The sequence below is a fragment of the Sinohyriopsis cumingii genome, chromosome 7 (genome assembly GCF_028554795.1).
Source record: "Sinohyriopsis cumingii isolate HCF-2022 chromosome 7, ASM2855479v2, whole genome shotgun sequence".
Taxonomy (NCBI): Eukaryota; Metazoa; Mollusca; class Bivalvia; order Unionida; family Unionidae; genus Sinohyriopsis; species Sinohyriopsis cumingii.
In genome coordinates, this window is record NC_142967.1 from 53,739,899 (window position 1) to 53,762,849 (window position 22,951).

The window sequence follows — 22,951 nt, forward strand, 5'->3', positions numbered from 1 at the left end:
TCAAATGATAAATATTTGCGCGTACTAGGTTTTATACCAAATTCCGCGATTTATCAATTTCCAGCACAATTTAGCATTTTTAAACTCATAATCAAATATGACTGCTAATGTCATGATTTGTCTAACATCTCAGTAGAGTTCATTTATAGTTTCACCAAGCTATTACCTAGTCCAACTTTCCCTGCATACATTGTTGTTATTGATTCAGCATATTGATACAATATTGATTACTGTATTAACAGACTCCGGGGCCCCGAGTGGCCGAGTGGTCTAAAGCGCTCTTCGTTACGGATCACTGCCATCTCACCTCTGTCTGCGGCGGTTCGAGTCAAAGATTCAGCCAATGTGGGCATGTGAGAAAGCTTGCCAGTAGCTTCTCGTGGGTCGGTGGTTCTTTCCGGGGTTTTCCGGGTTCTTCCTCCACCATTAATACTGGCCGCCATGTATAGCCTATCGTGCTGAAAAATGGCGTTAAACCCCACAACAACAACAACAACAATTAACAGTCTCCATTAAACCATAATTTATTATATTAAACAACGGCGGAACTAAAAGCAATAAATTTGTTAAAACTATTAGGCAACTATTAATATCATTGCCTGTAGTAAAGTTTTGTACATTTTAGTAGACAGCCAATATCACAAGAAAACTGTCCGATTTTGATAGATTCAAGATAAGTTACTGGACATCCCTTTTTCTGTATCATAGTCTTGCATATCACAATCATTACCATCAACACTACGATTTCCGTTCTCTGAGTAACTAAATTCAGAAGAAATATAAATTTGGCATTGAGCAAGCAAATTATTTGTCTCATCTACAGTAAAATCTTTTGCAAATAATTGTGAGACGCTAAAAACTGTCAAACTAATACTCTAAGACCTACAAATGTACACCCAAATTACGCCTTTATCAAACTCAATATGAAGATTTATTATTCAAACACCTATACATTTACTTGACTATAACACTCTGGTACTGTTATCATTCATGTAACCAAGATCTTCCTAATATCTGCCCAGTTATGTAGCAGGTGCATAACCATGATAATCATGTAACAATGGCATATAGATTGTGCTATTATCTAGGACAAAATTGGCATCAGTATATGTGATGGTGTTATAATAGCTATGCAGTAGATAATACAATTCATACAATATATATGATTGGAATTCTTCTTCTTCTTCTTCTTATTATTATTATTTAGAGCTTCAAAGTTCAAGATCTGAAAACCAGAATAAAATCTCCGGTACTGATGACAAACCTGGTAGAATGAAACGAGCGATAACAGCAGGTGTGGACGTAATTGAACTCTACATTTACACGGATGAATCAATCTACCAAAGGTATTAGTCTGCACAATGTCAGCTATACAAGTACATTATATAACTATGATGGCTAAATATGCCATTTTTATTACCACTACAACAAATAATAATAATAATAATAATAATAATAAAAATAATAATATTTTATTATTATTTGAAAAAATAGGGAGACAGTTGTAAATCATAACTCCAATATAAGTAAATCTGTATGGAAACACTCAAAATTGCACTTGAAATACAGCAGCGTTTCAACGATTGATATATTAAAATCATAGTTTTTAATATATGCTGCCTGTAACTATGTTGTGGAATCTTTAATATACGTATATTTGCTCTCTTAATAATTTCTAGGTTTTTGGGTTTGTATGGGGACAATAACACAACCATGGCGATGATCCAACAGTACTACGCATTAATCGGCAATGAGGTAAGGGATGCCAGTAACTGAGGAAATGAGGCTACAAATAATCGTGTATGTCCGCATATTTTTTCACCAAAATTTCAAAATGTATACAATTGTTACCTGGCTAGCGACATAATGTTACAAACATTTATATTAATATGGACTTTCCGAGAGGCTAGTTATTGTCATCGTGAAGAAAATATTGTCACTCGTACTTTCTATCCAATTACAACATAAGTTCTCACCGTGAGCGCCAATTAGACTGGTTGTTCAAAACTATGGTGGATGCACGTGACATAACTGATCAAACAACTCCGTCGTAGAATAAAAAAAATTACACGGGACACATGACGGAAATGATGTTTTGCCTATCTAAAACTTGATATCGCTCACGTTGACAACCCGTTTCTAGTAGCCAAAGTCATGGTTTCTTCGATTTGATTTGCCTTTTACTGAGTGAAGTTATATCAAACAAAATCTTTGCTGATTTATTTGAAATCTGATTGATGTGCCCAATCAATCTGATAAGAAAACTAACCAGCCAGTTGTTGCTCTGTGGTTGCCGCTTTTAGTTAGATTTTACATCGCTCACTCGTTCGTATTTTATGTTGTTTTGATTAAAAGAAAACTAATAATACATTAAAGATTCAACATTTACAATGTTGGAGTCCGTCTGATCCACAGAGCACGAGATTGAAGTTGGAGTTATTTCCCTTTCATTAAAAAAGTCAAAATGTCTTGCTCCTCGAAAACCAGTTGGACTATAATGTTGTCACAAGAACTCTTTTCCAAGACTTCATCGCAAAACATGTGCTAAGGAGCGGCCAAAAATGGCTTCAAAATTTGCAACGTTGGGAATGAGGCACAGTTGTGAACAGTTGCTGCTGTCTAGAAACAGATTATACATACTAAATATTCTCTTTCCTGCTCTCTTCCTGGCTGCTTTTGTATCATGATTTATTGTCACGTATTTCGACTTATTACGTGTAGCTTTTGGTACGGAATGAAAAACAAATTGAGCAAGTGTTAATTTAGCAGCTTTAGATTTTATTATTATACTTTTTCGGATATACGATTTATATTGTTTTCATGGTTTCTCTTTTTTCATGTGATGTCATCACAAGATGGATCTCGAATTTCAACAAGTGAAATATGCTAACAACTTGGGAATCGACATTCGAATATACCTAAAAGGAGTTCACGTCGCCATGGTAATCTTTGTTTGTCACTCTCTGTGTATTTATATGTATGCCTCTTTGTGATTTGTTCACCGCTCTCTCGTCTACTAAAAGTTGTCAATATTGCTCCAATTAATTTGTTTATACGCTATTTTCTCATAAATATAGCTATTTATATCTAATGAGGTTTCACGTATATACAGTTCTATACTAAAAATTAAGAACTCTACTAGGAGGAGTTCTGCTAGTAGATATCATCTACGAAATTAAATCAATAACACAATTAGTACTGGTGAATTCTAGTGCCAATAATATAACCAGCGAAATGTTATCCCCAACAAATCGTTTATTTATTCGGAACAAAGAACTTTTGTTCTCACGAACATGTATGCCTATCTTTAGAACCATATATGTCTATCCATTAAGAAAAACTTGCAACGATATGTAAACATGTTAACATCTTGTACATTACGAGCAAGACAGATGAATGTGGAAAAATATATATATTTAGATGGGTAATATTGATTAATTTAATAATTTATGATAAATGTTTTTCGGTGTCATGTATTGTAATGTACATGATTATTGTCATTTACTAACTGTCAGTTCAAATATTTACATTACAAATTGTAGAATTACAGCAATTCTGTGCCCGGAATAGGATGACGTAAATATTTGTTTCTATTTGTCAGGTTGCCTCTGATGCTCCATGGTCATATCAAGCCGGAGATTCAAACGGAAGCCTCAATTCATCTACAGCTTTAAACTTGTTCTCAGCTTGGCAAAAAAGCTATAGGACTGCTAACAACCTCCAGTATGACCATGCTATGGCAATGACAAAGTAAGCATATAAACTGATATCTGATGCAGTTCATGAATTTTCGTAACCTTTTTTGTTGCTGTATATACACGTTCTTAATGACGAGCTTATATTAACCAGATATGAGGGTGTTTGTGGTTAGCTCTATAAAATTATTTTTGCATCTGTATGCTAAAGATGTTTTCATTATTACGAAAACTTAAAAGATGCGGACTATGAATTGCACATTTGGTTTGAATATTGTATAATGGCGGGTATTAATAAAAACAAAACAAGAACAATTACAATTTAGAACAGGAGAAATTGTAGGTAAAGTGTTTTTGTCTAAAAATATAGATTGTCATTTACAAAGGTTATCATTGTGTTTACAATGCGTGGATATAAAGCGTGCCTTAACTATGATAACGTAACATTTCGTATGAATATAAACCTACAAATATGTGCAAATATTCATGTAGGCCAGATGCACAAAGTATCTAATTAATTATGCTGACTGTATATTATTTTACTGGGATATATAGGTTTAATGATATATACATAGCCGATCAAAAATGTTTTACAAATCTGTTAGGTAAACTATAATTAAATGGTGTTGTTCAGGGGGTAACTTGGCAGTTATTTGTTAATATCTGTCTGGCATTTTACAACGGTTTAATATTGGCTGATAATTTGTAATTGCGATGTTAAAGGCCTATCAAGATTGGTCATACTATGTTATGCAAGGATATGATGATCGATCCCAAGAACTTGGATAATGTATGTAACGACCTATTTGCAGAGATAAATGTAAGGGATTTGTCTTGACGTTTTGCATGATAATGTTAATACTGGCCTCCTCCCATGTTTTTATATGAATCTGTTGGAATTGCAATAAAGAGACTAATGTAGACAAACAGACTGATTTGATGATTTTATTATTATTATGACAATTTACATGTTTAGATCTAGAAGAGTACATACCATAATCATATCCATATAATATGCTTTATCAGAATGAACTTAATATGTCACACGTTAATTAGGTCACATTTTAATTATCATATTCCTTGTAAATATTCCGTGTTTCTTATGATTTACATTTTGACCTATTGAAAATTATACACACACACACACACACATACACACACACACATATACATATATATATATATACATTGTGTGTGTGTGTGTGTGTGTGTGTGTGAGAGAGAGAGAGAGAGAGAGAGAGAGAGAGAGCACAGGATGTTCAGTCTAGTAAGGGAAAGGATATTCAGCTCATGAAAAACGTAAAATACAAGCAAATTATTCCTTCAAACACATTCAGATTAAAAAAGAACGGGAACAATCACGTGTAAGACAAAATAGAAAATACCTATGTAATGTACCCGTTTCTCATCTTTTTCTTTGCAGGAAGAAGTTTCAGGGAACTTCAGGGGGTTGGTATCAAAATTCCCATATATATGTATACGACATTTTTCAACAGGACGAATAATGCACAGGAAATATAGTTTTGGTGTCGGCAATATTTTATTGTTTTAGTAAACTCCACGGACATAGAAAACTTTAGAATGACCATTGTTTGTTTTACATACTTACCTTCAGCTAGGTATATACCAATTATATTTCATCCCTGCTAACAATTGAAATCATACGTATCTAATTATACAGAGCCTCGGAGCACCATGAATAGCGTACCTTATTATTGGTGCAGGTTCAATTCTTCACTAAACCAGGACTGGACTTCTGCCGTAGTGTGCGCCGGACAAGACCCAAAATGTAATGACCGCCAGTCATATCCATCTTTACCTATAAGAGCCGATGCCTTAGCACAATGAAACCTGTCATATACATTGGCAGGCCGTAAAACACCAATTATTGAATCAAAACTGTGCATTCAATTAGTTATGACCTTTAACATGACCTCAGCATCTCCGAAGCTAAATAAATTTATCTCGATGCATAACACAGGTACCTTTAGCTTGTGGCACCAAAGTTGTACATGTATTATAAAGGCAAAACAAAGTGATAAAATAATACTATCTCTTTAAAAAGGAATTCAGATATTATCGCTTTGATTTGATAACAAAGGTTCATCTTTACCTACATTATTGAGAAAAATAAAGAATGACGCATCCAATATTTTATTTCAGTGGAAATGATTGCTATATAGAAATTAGTGTGGGTGACATCGGATCAATGCAATAGAATTGTCAATAGTAAAGACAACTCTTCATTTGCCTCTTTGTAGGTGAATGAAGACGACAAAGCCATGAGTAATGTAATAATACTGCATCTTGGAATATGTTGCCTTTATCTTCTGTCTTAGTCTGATACCACTTTGGATTAAGATCATGAGGGCACATATTAAATAACAATTTTAGAAAAATTTGATAACCACATATTGTAAGTTGACGCTTTTCATTGCAGGGACAACTTGGTTTTCGGCTGTGTGCTTCACGGATTCCTATTATCATGCTTCCATTATCGAAGATAGAGGTTGCCGTTTCGTACTGACTAGCGTTCACAGCATGGGTCATTTGTAAGCATTATTTTGTAATGGCTTGTAATGGATCATTTGTAAGCATTTTGTAATGGCTTGTAATGTGTCATTTGTAAACATTTTGTAATGGCTTGAAATGAGACATTTCTAAACATTTTGTAATGGCTTGTATTGGGTCATTTGCAAGCATTCTGTAATGGCTTGTAATGGGTCATTTGTAAGCGTTTTGTAATGGCTTTTAATGGGTCATTCGTAAACATTTTGTAATGGATTATATTGGGAAATTTGTAAACATTTTGTAATGGCTAGTATTGGGTCATTTGTAAGCATTTTGTAATGGCTTGTAATGGGTCATTTGTAAGCATTTTGCAATAGCTTGTAATGGGTAATTTGTGAGTTTTTGTAATGGCTTGTAATGGGTCATTTGTAAGCATTATTTGATGGCTTGAAAATGGATTTTTTAAGCTTTTTGTAATGTCTTGTAATGGGTCATTTGTAAGCATTTTCTAATGGCTTGTAATGGGTAATTTGTAAGAAATTTGTAATAGCTTGTAATGGGTCATTTTTAAGCTTTTTGTAATGTCTTGTAATGGGTCATATGTAAGCATTATGTAATGGCTTGTAATGGGTCATTTGTAAACATTTTGTGGTGGCTTGTAAAGCTTCACAAATAAATGCGTCGTTTGAATATAATTGGTGTTTTGTAGCTGTTTTTTTATAGAGATATACAAGTACTTATATGTTGCTGCATTTGTACGGGAACTATGAACGAGTAATACTGCAAGACCTTGGGAATAACGTACTTTTACGTAAAAACGAGTTCATGTTTTCACATACAAATACAAAAACCATTTTATTATATACTTTATTTTGTTTTTCTATCAGGATTAATAATAAAAACACTACAAGAAATAAAGTTATTGAATTATACTGTATTTCAGAAAAAAAATACACATCAATACATTCATCAATACACAGTAACAATATTAATGCACACATAGCACAGCTCAGAGACCTTTAAACTTGATAGCATGCTCAGTAGTTCCAAAAATAATTCTCGTTTTGGTCTACTTAAAATTAAAATTTAGAGTAATGCTGGGAATAAAAGTGCGTTGAAACAACTTTTCTTGATCTCAAAAGCATGGAGTTTGTTTTTATGTTGATTCTACTAAATTTAGGGGGTTTTGTTTGCCTCGGAGGGACTGGGTTTATTAGCTTTCCATACGATGTACATGTGATTGAATAGTGGAACCACCTTGAATCAGTGTTTTTCTCTTATGTCATTGTTTGCAATCATAATAATTGTTGTTGACATCCGTTAGTCTCGAGAGACGATGGAATTGCATCCATGAGAGATGTCCCGGTTGGTGGTTGTGCAGCGTCTGCTGTGGCTAAGTAGTCCAATGCGGGAGTGGTAGTCCCTGCTGCACTTGCTGCACTTGAAGGTTGTGTCAGGTGTTGGCTGGACCTGCTTCTTCTTCCTCTGCGATCGTCTTTCATCAGCTAGCAAGAGTTGCTTGTCTCCGGCTGTCAGACCAGTGATCAGAGCATGTCGCCAGCTTAATCTGTCTAAAGCGAGCTCTTCCCAGGTGTTGACATCGATATCAAGGGCTTTCATGTCATGCTTACAGACATCCTTGAAGCGGAGAGGTGGCCGTCCGATCGACCTTTTGCCAGAGGCGAGTTCCGAATAAAGAATGTCTTTGGGCACCGTCCGTCAACTATCCGACGTACGTGGCCCAGCCATCTGATGCGGCGTTGGCGGAGGAGTGTTATCATGCTGGGAATCTTGGTACGCTCGAGCACCTCGTTGTTTGTTACTCGATCGCTCCAGGTGATCCCGAGTATGCGTCGGAGGCATCGCATGTGAAAGGCGGTCAGTCTTTTCTCTTGTGAGGCGTACAGAGTCCAGGTTTCACTGGCGTACATGAGAGTACTTAGCACGCATGCACGGTACACGGTGATCTTAGTGTTCATGGTCAGCATGCTGTTGTTCCACACTCTCTGTGACAACCTGGAGAGAGTTGTTGATGCCTTTCCAATCCGCTTGTTGAGCTCAGCATCGAGCGAGAGGTTGTTGGTGATGGTAGAGCCGAGGTACATGAACTGACTCACCACCTCAAGTTCGTAGTTGTTGATGATGATGGTTGGGGGGGTCCGCGTCCTGAACCATCACTTTTGTTTTCTTTAGGCTTATGGTTAACCCAAACTCATCGCATGCTTTAGCAAAGCGGGCCATCAGGCGCTGCAGGTCAGCTTCTGTGTGGGTGGCTAGAGCAGCATCGTCTGCGAAGAGCATGTCCCTGATGGTTACTTCACTCACTTTGCTCTTTGCCTTCAGTCTTGCCAGGTTGAACAGTCTGCCGTCTGATCGTGTGTGCAGGTAAATCCCTTCTGTGTACGTCCCAAAGGCGTGCTTTAGCAGGACTGCGAAGAAGATGCCGAAGAGCGTGGGGGCAAGGACACAGCCCTGTTTAACTCCACTGCGGATGTCAAAGGGGTCAAATGTTGAGCCATCGTACTGCACTGTGCCTTTCATGTCATCGTGGAAGGACTGGATCATGCTTAGCAGCTTTGGAGGGAAACCAATTTTCGCCAGGATTGTGAAGAGTCCGTCTCTGCTGACCAGATCGAATGCCTTGGTGAAGTCTATAAAGGCCAGAAAGAGGGGCCTGTGTTGTTCTCTGCATTTTGTCCTGCAGTTGCCTGACAGAGAAGATCATGTCGATTGTGGACCTCTCTGCACGGAACCCGCACTGCGACTCTGGGTAAACTCTGTCAGCAAGTGTCTGCAGTCTGTTCAGGATGACGCGTGCGAACACTTTACCCACAATGCTGAGAAGTGATATGCCCCTGTAGTTGTTGCAGTCGCTTCTGTCGCCTTTGTTCTTGTACAGGGTTATGATGTTAGCATCTCTCATGTCTTGAGGCACTGCACTCTCGTCCCAGCACTGGCAGAGGAGGTTGTGCAGGTGTGTGAGCAGCACGCTACATCCACACTTGATGAGTTCTGCTATGATGCCATCCTTCCCTGGGGCTTTACCTAGGGACAGTTTCTCTAAGGCATTCTTTAGTTCATCTACAGTAGGTTTCTCATCCAGTTCGGCCATGAGAGGGAGGTTTTCAATGGCGTTGAGCGCATCATTGGTCACGTGGTTCTCTTTGGAGTACAGTTCGGAGTAGTATTCCACCCAACGCTCCATCTGCTCGCCCTTGTTGTGGATGGTATCGCCTGTGGCAGACTTCAATGGTGCTGTCAGTTTCTTCGTGGGACCCATTGCTTTCTTTATGCCATCGTACATGCCTCTGATGTTTCCAATATCTGCTGCTGACTGGATACTCTGACAGAGCTGAAGCCAGTATTCATTGGCACACTGCCGTGCTAATCTCTGCACTTTGCTTCTGGTTGACCTGTATGCCTGTAGTGTCTTCTGACAGGGGGATCGCTTGTATTGCAGGTGAGCACTGCGACGCTCTTCTATGGCTGGCATGAGTGTGGCAGAGTTAGCCTCAAACCAGTCATTGTTCTTTGATTGCTTCTTACCAAAGATCCGTGTGGCTGTGCTGTATACAATCTCTCTGATGTGATCCCATCTTTCTTTGGGACAGCCGGTGGGGGGCTCTGAGTCAAACGTCTTGGAAAGAGCATAGGTGAATTCCTCAGCCTTGTCTGGATATGATGTCTTGCTCACATCAATGCGTGGTTGACCCTCTTATCTAGAGAGGTGGATCTTCTTTGGCTGAAGCTTCATTTTACAGCACACTAGCGAGTGGTCGGTATCGCAGTCAGCACTGTGGAAGGTACTGGAAAGAAGCACACCCTGCATGGCTGACCGTCTTGTAATGATCAAGTCCAGCTGGTGCCAGTGTTTAGACCGAGGATGCATCCAAGATACTTTGTGCTGTGGCTTTGTCTGAAAGAATGAATTGGTGATGCTGAGTTCGTGGTACGAGCACATCTCTAAATGGCGCTGCCCATTAACATTCATCTTCCCAACGCCAAACTTGCCAAGACAGGAGGGCCAAGAGTCATGATCGGCACCCACCCTAGCATTGAAGTCGCCCATTAAAATCAAGTTCTCTTCCTTGGGAACTTTGTCGATGAGCGAGTTTAACTCATCATAAAACTCATCCTTGGTATCTGTGGAGGATCTTAGTGTGGGAGCGTAAACGCTGATCAGGTTGACAGGCCCGTTTGAGGTGTGGAGGCGGGGGATAGCAGTCTTCCATTTCCTTGTTGGCAGGGTCCTATCATCCCCAGCAGAGTGTTCCTGACAGCGAATCCAACACCAAACTCTCTGGCTTCATCTGCACTCTTTCCGTGCCAGAAGAATGTGTAGTTCTTTTCTCTGAGGGACCCATAATCTGGTAGTCGTGTCTCCTGTAGTGAGGCGATGTCGACCTGGAGCCTTGCAAGTTCGTCGTTGATGACTGAATTCTTACGAACATCACTGATTGTCTGGAGATCATCTGAAAGCCCAGTCAGCATGGCCCGGACATTCCAAGTACCTAGCTTGAGGATTGAAGTCTTCTTTTTATTTTTTATTTTGTTATTTCTTGGTGCAGTAGTTGCAGTCCGCTTCTCACGTACTCGTATACCCTAAGCCTTACGCACCCAGCAAGGCAGGCGAACTGTGGCGGGACGGCACCTTATTGGCTGGGGGCTGCCTAGTTTGAGGCGGGCGGTAGCTGTCCAGTGAAACATGTTGGCCTCTCCCACCGTCAGAAGCAACCCCTGGCGTCTGGCTCTACGCCAATCGAGCGGTGACTTATAACCGGTAAACTGCTGCTTCCCGTGTTGTGTCGACGCGATGGAGCGAAGCTGGAGTGTCCTCTCCAGGGCGCAAGCCTGGGCAGGGTGATTTGGAGAATAAAATGTTGCCCATGCAGATGATCCCCCCTCTCCACGCAGCTGATGGATCCAAGGGAAAGGACAAGCCGATACGTCATGGCACCAGCTGCGTCGTAGGAGTTGCCGAGATGACACTGAAATCAATGCCAAGTCGCCTTTGGGACTCCGTCTCCGGAGTTTCTGTTGGGGTTTACTCCCTTAGCCTTTCCCACGAGAGGGTATAGTCGCAAGGCAGCGAAGGTTTGAAATCGGAGTTTACCTTCTCCTGGATGGGCGACCACCCAAGGTTAACGAGCCCCATCTGCCCGAAGCATCTGGTTTTGAGGTGCCAGAAGCTCGCCTGTCATCCCTTCTCCAATCAGTTTAAACAGGTTCCGCCACTCGTGAAGGCCTGGAGCTGGATTTGGTTGTCAGAGGCTCTATCAGACGCAAGCCATTGGGAGATTTCCAAGGGAAGTGGGTGCTTATCTCCCACACCCGCCCCCGGCGATGACAACCCTTGAAACTCAATCATAATAATGCGAGAATATGAATTATGAATTCGTTCAACTGCAACTGTTGACCAGACGCAATGGAATAGCACATTCAGTTCATTTGAAGTGGATTAACAAGAAAGTATAGCAGTTGGAAATGTAGTCCAAATTACAATATAATTTAGAATTGTACATCAAGTTTTGGAACCTTTAACATAGGTCTTGTAATTCGGATTTGCAGAACTAAGAAAGTACATTTTGAGGAAATTAAAAGATGCAAACATGTAAGCATATCTTTTGCCATTCTTATAGCCAGCTAAAGAAGACATTTTTATGCCTTGTCACTAGCAAGCTCTTTTTTGTAATCCCAGCTATGTTCATGACATGAATGACTTCTATCTCTTACCTAAATCTAACACAATGTGTCGAAAAGTTAACTTGGTGAATTTTAATGCAGTTGCTATGTGACAGTTCAGTCCATTTAGCCAGCGGCAATATTACTTGTCGTTGACTTGGCCTATTGATTTTGAGGCTTTTGCTTTTTTTCTCCAAAATCATCAATTGCATTTAGTCTCAAATTTAGTACGTTGACTTAAAAAATGGTACGTCTCACTTTGATATGCGATAGCTCTTGGCCTCAATACGATTTCTATGTTACTTTTATAGACCCCAGAGAGCCTCACTGGTCATGGCTGTTTGTGAGAAGTTAAGAACTTTCCTCGTAAATAACTGTTTAAATGATCAGGATAGTGTTTTCATTAATGCGCATCTAACGTTTGTTGTGGACACTGCAAATATCAAGTATAAGACTTTGAGAACATCTAGGCAATTAAAGTCACCATGGAACTATAGGGATTGTGTTCTGATATTGATCACAGGTGAAATGTTGGAGTATGTTATTATTTCTTTTGAGGAAGTGGATAATTCTTTTTCTATGGAAAAAGAAATGTATGAGTTTTTTGTGTGCAACTCCAGTCAAAGTATATATTCATATGTAACGGCATAGAGAAGACAATATTAGCTGAGTAAGAATTTCAGAATTGTGAAATTTGCACAAATTGAGCATTATAAATGGAAGTTATCAAATACTTTGAGCAAGATACTGATTTATGAATCTGTAAATTTAGACAAAATTATTTAGAAATGTCTAAATCCCTTAAATTCATAATGATATTTTGAGATTTCATATACATTTCACTTTTTGTTTTTATTATTTTAGCTGGTTGACATCACTGTATTTGCGGTCACTATTTACTAGGTCAAAAGTGACGTCATATTATTAACATATAAAGGTAACATACTCGTCTATAAGAGCCGCGCAGTCAGCTGATAAAGATTAAATCCTTAATGGTTCACGAAAGTCATCTGGTTCTGAAGATATGAATAATACACAGTTCGCTGTGTGCACACATTAGTCAAGGTGTGAGCGAAGACTTTAAAAGAGTTTGCACTCCTTTTCTTGCTCTAGGATAAACATTTTCACTAAAAGGTGTATAATCGTTATTATTGCATGGTCACTGAATAAGAACATTCATTATTTATCAAAAAGGTGCAACAAATGATGTTTCTTTTTATGCATTAACTGACTACCATTCAAGGAGCTCGTGCAATTCCAGTGTTAAATACGGCTCAACCTCTTAGTAGAATGATCAAAAGAAATGGAAGATATCTGACGGAGCAAGGTCCCTACCCCCACACATAAACACAAACACGCCTATGAAGAAAATGTCTGGTCGAGCAGTACTATATCTGTCCATCTCTCTCTACATACATACATACATACATACATACATACATACATACATACATACATACATCCATCCATCCATCCATCCATGCATGCATGCATGTATACATACATACATACATACATACATGCATACATACATACATACATTGTAATATAGCAGATAGGCCATGCAATAGTAAATGTTGGACCTGGAAGGAGAATTCAGATCCAGATAGTTTATATGTAGAAAATACGCACCACTAACGTTTAGAGAATGAAACACAATTAAAATACTTCATAGAAGTTCGATGTTTATTCTTCAAACATTTTGATGAGAAACAAAACTTGCAAGGAATACTTTAAAACTAGTTTTTTATTTTAACAGACTTTCGATGTAACTAGAGGTGAGAAATTGTTGGGCTGTTTAGTGTCCACAAATAACGTATTGTCCCATGATTATCAATTAATTTAAACAGGAAAATGTTTCTATAATTGACATTTGATTGAGAGATTGTCGTTGAATGTTCTCTTAGTTGTCAAAAGAATGCGTTAAAATTGCGATATGTTGTTTTGACTGTATGTTTGTCTGATCTGAAACGAATCAACTTAACTGATTTGAAGCAGAATTTCCACAATTTGAAATGCTGTGACCGCAAATTCTTATTATTGCCTGTTGCAACTTTCAGTTTGTAGAACATTTGATGTCAGAGGGAAACATTTATTTATATATAATTTATTTATTTATGTATTTCAGCCTTGCAGCTGGTCATGATCCTACAACTGGTTCTTGTTCACATGGGTACATTATGATTCCATCCTTTTACACAGCGAACGACACAACAGCAAGAATACAACACACATTTTCTTCTTGCAGCATACATTCCATGACAAACTTCCTGCATAAGCTTAGGTAAGGTATCATTTTTAAGTAAAGCGTGTTGCTCATTTTTGTTAATAAAGTTTCGATAAATATTTTATTATCACTGAAAAAACAAAGTGATAAAAATGATTAGATGCATTATTGACCATGGACAGTTTATCGTTGTCCAATTCTCTTTTCTAAAGCTTCTGATGGCATAGAACCGATGATATGTCAAGAATCCACATTCACTGATAAAACCTACATTCACTTTCAAATCAATGGTTAAATTCAGTGAAACTAAGGTATTCGTACCACCACCACATGTTTAGTGAGACTTTATCTGATATAGGTATTGCATGCGGCATAAAATTCAAAACTTTTGATTTATCTGCTAAACAATCTTCATCTGAAATTAAAACAGAATATAGTATTTATCCGCACATAATATACTAATATACACCTTACTGTGAGCATCGTTTACTAACATCTACTGTCACATGATTTGCCTCCACTTCATACAATTGAAGTTATAAGTACATGAGAAAATATAAAACTTTATATTATAATAATGATAGTACTTATTCATACATTATGTGGTACAACAAATGTATAGTACATTACAAAAGAACATCGTATCTATTGGAAGTACTATACATTAAAGTAATCAAGTTTGCATTTTTCGAATTGGGTGAGATGCAAGTATATACTACACAGTAACCACACAAATGAATTTAAGGGTAACCCTAAAATTGGGATGGAACTAGTTTTGTGATATTGATCTAAAGTTGTATGTAGCAGGTGTCTTTGATAAAACGATTTCTCTAATCTTTAAAGGTTTCATAGCACACATTGATAAATGAGTCATCAGAATATTAATAGTATCATTTTGTTTAAAAGACCTAAATATTTCTATAGTTGGATGATTATGTATAAATGTGGGTAAATATTTTCTTTGTATTTCTCCATAAAGCGGACAAGCAGTAATACAATGGAATTCATTTTCGATGTTAACGTTACAAATTTGACACAGTCATTTCTTATATTAAATACTTTTATATCTCCCCGTATTGCCTCTGATTGGCAGGTTCTCCACTCTAAGGATAGTAATTAAATAGCAAAGAGCGCTATCTGCCAACAATTCTAGATATCTTCGCCAACTAAATGCTACTTCTACCTATAGAAACACAAGTCTTTCCATCGACTTAATATCATCCTGCAACCTTTCTGGTTGAATAATCTGTGAAATGTATTTTCACCTTTACGCCCTGAGTACATCAAACATTGCCAAATCGAAGTGTAAATAGAAGCTTTTTTAACATTGTTACCCCAACAATCAAAATTGCCGAATCTTAAATGCAAATCGTAGCATCGTTTAGGACATCTGTATTCCGGCATTTTTAGAAATTAGCGAACATTTCAAAATACATTTATATCTTAAACACTGCATTCTAATTCTTCCTAATTCGTTATATATGAATGCAGTTGGAGAAGATATATTAACAAAAATGACAAATGAGCTTTTGTAATATCATTGTCATCGTAAACCCCCAAACCTCAGCCCAATAATTAAGGACGAGAACTATCGTCGCGTCAAACAGAAGACGATATCCAGTTACCAGTAATCTGCCAAATTTTTCAAGAGTTTTTTGAAGACAATATACATGCTAGATACTTATAATATAATTTAATCTTTACTTTTGTATGGCCATATTACCACCTTTCGTAATTTCTGTGATAGCGACCTCTGCGAAATTCATCTCCTGCTTTTTTCATAGCCAATTTTAATTTCCACTTAAGGCAATATGCATGCATCCTATTGAGCAAATCTTGTAGCTGGTGAGCAGTGTCAGCAAAGACAATGAACTCGTTCGCATGCTACATTACAAATAGTTTTTTACAGACACTCCCTTGTTTCCATCAGCTTAAAAGGGGTTCGAATCATTCAAAAATAAAGAAAAGAGTAAAGGTGATGAAACACAAGGACAGTTAAATACATTAGTAATAAGACTGCTGGACTTAACACATGTTGTTACATCATTATAAATTGTCTTCGTAATTATTAACATTTTTTAGTTAATATTTTCACTAAGTAACTTTTGGGACAGTGAACAACTCTCTATCCTATCAAAGAAGTTTCACGGTCAACGTATACTGCACAGAATCTACCCCTACGTTTTCATTAATATTTACAAATTAATGTATATAATATAAATATATCATCTGCTGTAGAATATCCTGCTCTAAATCATACTTGCTCTTTGACCAGTAATTCGTTTTTTCTCCACCCATTTATATATTTTGTTATTTAAAATCGATGTAAACGCTTTGCTCAATACAAGTAATGGACTAATACCTCATTAATTGGAGGGTTCATTTTGCACAGCTTTCTTCAAAGTTGGTATAATGATAGCCGTTGACCAATATTTTGGATAATATCCAACATCGAATAGTTTATTAAATAATGTTATTAATATTGGTTCTGTTATGTTGCTCGTACATACAAGGAAGTCGCTGGATAAAACATATATTCCCCCTGTTTTGTCATGTTTCAGTTTACTCAATGTTAGAGGTAACTCCTCCGCAGTGATTGTTCTATCTAAAGTCACGTGAATTAGTTGAATGTTTTCAATTCCCTGTAAAAGGTCAATATAACTGAAACATTAAAACAATTTTGAAAAGTATTCACACCAAGTTCTTTACAAGGCACCAGAAATGTTGTGTATTTTTAAAGTAAAAAGCAGATAAAAGACCATTTTTTTTGGTTTTAATTCATCTTGCTTTTGCCAGCTTCTTGTAAGCGATTTATACATATTTCTATAACATTTATAATTTTTAAGCAATTCTCGTGTGCTTATTAATAAGAACAGTCTTTAATAATTTTAGGTTTTTCTTTTGGTGGTTGTACAATCTGTGTCAAACCAAAGTTGACATTTAAAAATTCTTCTTGGTGATGTCACAGCCCGGATTTGCTTTTAATTAAATACTTTGCCAATAGTGTGTGCAGTTTAATATTTTTGATATTATAACTTTATGTAATTCTGATTGGTCTAAATAAGCCATGAAAGTATTGTGCAGTAATCTCTTTACTGACTGTTTGTGATTGTGGGTAAACGTTTTCAACCCCGCCTTCTGGAATGTTTTGTTTTCGTTTTGAATATTTTTGGCCGCCATTTTTCGATTCGACTCCAGAAAGGGAATTGGGGAAAAATGGTTTCGTCTGTTTCAGTATTGCCAGTTTACCCCCACAGGGGTTTGTTATATTATTATAACATTTCATAATATGAAAAATGATGAACACCCGAAGACAATAACAATAACTACAAGTAAAACTACGGGAATTGCTCAGATGACAGCGACTGTGGAGTGGCGGTATATCTCTACCATGGAATCCACCCTATATACAAGTTTGGTTTAAATGTGAACTTACAGAAATAAAAAATCTCACATTTGTTCACAGAATAATGTAGACATAAAACGGTCTCTTCAAATGAGAGAACTTTATCCAACCACATCATATTTACGAGGTAAATATGTGATGCAAGTCCGACCAAAAAAGAAATTTGTTTGCGTCCTCTGTACAATCCAATGTTCCAAATCAAATACTGCAAACATCCAGTCACAAATACATTATAGTAAATATCTGTATTTCTGCATACAGTAGTCTTCTTTTCACAAAAATATCGCAACAATGTAATGTTTAGTTGTGATCTACAATTTCAGCGTAAACACTGGCACTGTGTTGTGTAGGCTAACTCAAACCGATACTGTGCACTGTATGAAAGAATGTGACATCACACGCATTTGACATTTTGTGTTGACAAATGTTTTGTCTTTTGTAAAATGTTCTGTATATTTGGATGGACGCTTATAGTTTGATTTATAGTTAGCAAAAATGTAAAATATACTTTTTTATTTCTATTTTGTTTGGAACTATTTTCTATGCACAACAAATGAAAGGCATAACGTCTGTCAGAATGAACGAAATAATGCATTCTTCTTTCTATCTAAATAAATTTCTACTGAATAAAGCTATGTAATATAAAGAATCTCAAATGGGTAATGATGTAATATTAAATTTATGAAACTTTTTAAATAATGTCCAGCTTTTGCCAGTCAAGGCTCTTAAAAGCTAGACATTATTCAACTCATTAAATAAATTCAATATTAAATCGTTACCCATTTGAATCCTCCATTTATTGCATTCATTGTGCTCGCTGCATCATGGTAAATATCAGTTATTGTTTTGAGACATTCATTAAGTTTGTTATTGTTTATATCATTTACAATCGTAACCGAACTTTGATATATCTTTGCAATTTTGGATAAAAGATAGACATTTTTCTTTTTTTCCGTATGTATTTATTTATTTCGTTTCCCACAGAGACACTTAATGCCTTTTGCTCTAGTTTGCCCAAGGATAAAAATGAAAATACAGTAGACATGTGCATTGATTCCAATCTATGATCTTTGTCCAAGGATGATATCTTTTTAAAGATACATACTGCGACTAAGATATAATTTATTTATGAGGCCGAGTTCCCATATATAATTGCAGATTTCTCTATCCCTTTATTTGATACACATCTACCATTGGCGAATCTCAATCCAGTAATTTGTCATAGTTGTAGAAGTTTCTCTTCATATTAATTTATCTCCCTTACGTCTAGATTAACCCGATCATACATTACTTCGTCTTCTGAATAATTAAAATCGTGACGTAGGTCAACAATACTATAATGTCTGATAAAATCTGGTTCCGTTCCAGTATAGGCGATAAAATCACCGGATTATTATTTTATAGTTAGTATATTTCATTTTTGGGTATGCTATTTCATTTTCTTACACTGCATTTGCATTTTCTTCTGAATGAATAGACAAAACCAACATTAAGTTCCACTTTAGTACGCTAGCCTTAGATGAAATAACTAATCAAATTATATTTTTTGAGGGACTTTTTTTCTTAATATATTAACGTCCTTGAAGAATGGTTCACTAACAAAAGCCGAGATTCGGCCAGAGTCCTATCTTTTGTCTACAAGAACTGTATCGTTTCTAACCTCATCAAATATATACGTGTAACTGACTATTATTAGCTTGTCATATTTGAAGAAATAATAATAATGATAATAATAATAATAATAATAACAATAATAATGTGTATTATATCAAAGGCCACCGCCCCAAGTTACATGCATGTAATTAAAAATATGGTACAACCATAAAATATAACTTCTCGAAGATTAACAGACTGATTCTCTCATTTTTAAATATTTTCCCCGATACATATCGTAATTATGTAGGATAATAATTTTACTATTGATTCTCAAGATAAAGTTATAACACTTGATATTGTTTGTATTACAATTTACTCATGAAGGTACCCAGACCTTCCTCAAATTACCATACATGGGGCATTTGGCAGCAAAGTGAAACTCTTCTGTGTCTGCACAAAAGGAGCACAATTTCTCATCATAGGGAATATTTTAATACCAACCTATATTTGTTACTTCCCCACATATATAGCAGACTAACACTGTACCAGGACTTCAAATAATCTATATATTATTGAAAACGCATATTGTTTCTATGATAACCAGTGTCTTTTTATATCCTGTGGAACTGTATATGGATGTGTGCATTATTGTATATATATATATATATATATATATATATATATATATATATATATATATATATATATATATATATATGTATATATATATATATATATATATATATATATATATATATATATATATATATATATATATATATATATATATATTAAAAAAGCAAAGGAAGAAAATGTTCATAACTTTGAGTACTTATCCAGCCCAAAGAGGTGCACACGTCATCATTCTTTCACCGATGCGGAGTACACAGCTTACATATCACAGCCTATTGGTGGGGAAGTACTTAGTTTGAATCAGCAATGTCAAGTGTATTTTGGAACTACATCCTTTGCATGTGACAAGGTATGTCAATTTCATTTTAATAAATTTCTTCTACTGCTTCGTATTGTTCAGTGCTTTGTGCTTATCTTGTGATACTAGCAATCTAATTTACGATTTGGCCTCCTTCTTTTTCTCTATAACTCTTCGATATGTCAGCTCCTTTGGATTAATTTCTTTTATGTCTTTCTCCGTCTTGAATGCCTACTGCACTTTTCTTTTATTCTTATTTCCTTTGGTCTTATTCTATGCCATAATGGTAACGAAATGACGATAACGATAAGGGTGAATTTGTCGAATACGACGATGATGATAACATTTTCTCGCCGACCAAGCAAGGTAGGCTCTAAGATCTCTACCAAAATGGTTATAAATGTTAAGAAATATAGTATTCTTGATTGTTTAGTAAGTTCTGGAGCTACATTTTGAAACACACCATACCCCTTGTCCTCAAATGCAAAGCTAATTAGTGTTAAACTGATATAATTACACATTTAGCATATACATCAAACTTGAAAATATATATCTTATTTTCTAAATATGCGAATTTAGAAAACATTAAAATACGTGACTCATGTTGGAATATAAACAACATCGATTATTAGTAATAAAGGGTCTGCATATTGAACATTTTCATTTGAAGAATGTATAATGTTGGATTAATATGGCTGGAGATAACATATATATTAATGTGTAATAAATACCTCGCAATATATCTAGTCTTAGGTCAGAAGAACTTTTCAGTCTCTATCTGGTTTGAAATCCATTTTATATTTAGAATATTATGATACTTTTGTTCTAGCTTCTTTCTCTGGTGGCAGGGTTGTCGAAATAATGAAAATAAATGATTTGCGGAGACAACATATCTGTTTACAGGGTGAATATATGATTTCATGTCTCCAATGGGATGAGTTGGTCGTACATTTTTGGTTGCACATTTGCGACAAAAAATACTGACCAGATCGCGATAAAGCTTCGTTTATAACAGCATTGTCTAAACAGACTTCTTTCAGAGCTGTTCCCTTTCTGATTAAATTGTGCTTTTTAAGCGTTTTCCAAAGTATATAAATATATCAAAAATTTGCCTACTGATTCAGCATCTATAAAATCAGGTAGTTCCTTACATATGCATATCTTTTGAGGAAGTAACTAAAAGTGACCATAGCGATTAAATCAAGCCATTCTGCTCAGAATCAAACAGCTTTTTCACAGGCAAATTTAACAAAATGAGAAAGATGAGAAGGCAAAAAGTCAATTTTTATTATTACAAGAATATGTCAGATATGGCTTTATTTAAATGGATAGATTATATGTTTTCCTATATTATTTGAGGGTAGTGCATTGTACAATGCCTCCTCCATATTCTGCTCTGGCTGTAATTATTCACATGGCGTTACACACCAAATCTATTATTGGTAAAGAAACCCAAAGCACACGTGCACTTATGTACTTGACGTAATTTATTTGCTGTAATTTTAAATGAACGACAAAAAAAAAATTAGCTTTCAAAGTGATTTTATGTTTTCACCAAAGCATACAAATTCTATTACGACATGATATTTACTGAAACGTTGCTTATAAAATAATATTTAATGACTAGTGAGTCTGCAACACTTTGCTGTTTTTGAAAGTATTGAATTATTGTGAATTCTTTGGTAAGAACCAGATAAATTACAATACTCTTGCATGAGAAGAAAATGTTGCGATGCTACATTACAAACGATATTACAGCTACAGTAATGGAATAAATGAAACAATTTTATTTTTGCTTCCAATAAATTGGCAATATTTTAATCTGCAGGGAGCTGATATATGTTACAGGGGAATTATATGCCAGACGTCAACGGGTTGCAATGGGACACTTTGCCATGTTCTGGATCATTCTCCATGTCCTGGTACGGCGTACGGGGTACGTTTCAACATGTTATGCTTTTATTCTTAGGTATTAAACTCTGTTTCCAATAACAAATTGGGCTTAACAAGTCTTTTAAAAAATATCGATATTACTGGAAAATTTATATAACATTTAACAAGAGGCTTAGGTAATGATATAAGTTAATTGTTTTGTCAATAACGGGACATGGGGTTTACATGAAATGTCTTTATAAGATAGAGATTGTGCAGGAATATAATATTTTAATCAAACCAACAAAGCTGGAATGCAAAACGGACTTTACTAAGAGAAATCAACTGTGAAACAGTCGTTTATTTGAATTCAGCAGATCCATAACTTTCTTGCTATATCGCGTTTGTAATCTCCATCAGAATCTTATTTATATCATTCGTATTTCTTTTACACATAGGAAACATCAATTGATTCGTTTATTTCATTGCAGTATGTAATATTTATCTGTCGGCGAATCGCCTGTATAGATGCATGCATTAGAACAGTCAAATTTTAGTCGTCAAATGAAAATTATATTAGTAGAGTGGCTTATCTCTTTCCTTGGTTGATTGAAAATGAAGTATCTCATTCTTAATAAAATAAGAGTGCCACGTTACCTCCGTAGCAACCCAAAAAAACATAAATAAATAAAAATAAAAAAATAAAAAAAAATAAAAGAAAGAACAAAAATAAGAAAAAAAAAGAGAAAATATAAAGAACTCCCCGCATAGAATTAGTTACACTCTAGTTCATATGTGGCAATCGCAAAGCCCCTTCTTTGCAGTATGCATCTTTTGCTACCAAATATAGAGCCATTGTTTATTTCCTAACTTTATCACTTGTTGCACGTAAAATTAACCATTGATTTTGCAATAATCGATTCCCTCCAGCACAATTCACTGTATGAGAGGTATATCGTGACAAGAGTTCCTTTAGTTTGGGACTCAATACATGGGGATCCATATAATTTCATCGTAGAATGAGACTGAAG

At 35.9% G+C, this 22,951-nt stretch overlaps 1 protein-coding gene across 1 annotated transcript in view; it reads left to right on the plus strand.

Moving 5' to 3' along the window:
- LOC149795267 (uncharacterized) overlaps positions 1–22,951 on the plus strand; it is an 80,960-nt gene that overhangs the window by 52,386 nt on the left and 5,623 nt on the right. Inside the window, exons 6-14 of the mRNA XM_089964069.1 lie at positions 1,208–1,346; positions 1,680–1,755; positions 2,856–2,942; positions 3,602–3,750; positions 5,119–5,144; positions 6,136–6,247; positions 14,017–14,172; positions 19,958–20,099; positions 21,877–21,984. Of these exons, the coding sequence (XP_089820195.1) occupies positions 1,208–1,346; positions 1,680–1,755; positions 2,856–2,942; positions 3,602–3,750; positions 5,119–5,144; positions 6,136–6,247; positions 14,017–14,172; positions 19,958–20,099; positions 21,877–21,984 (995 nt within the window). The remainder of the gene's footprint in view (positions 1–1,207; positions 1,347–1,679; positions 1,756–2,855; positions 2,943–3,601; positions 3,751–5,118; positions 5,145–6,135; positions 6,248–14,016; positions 14,173–19,957; positions 20,100–21,876; positions 21,985–22,951) is intronic.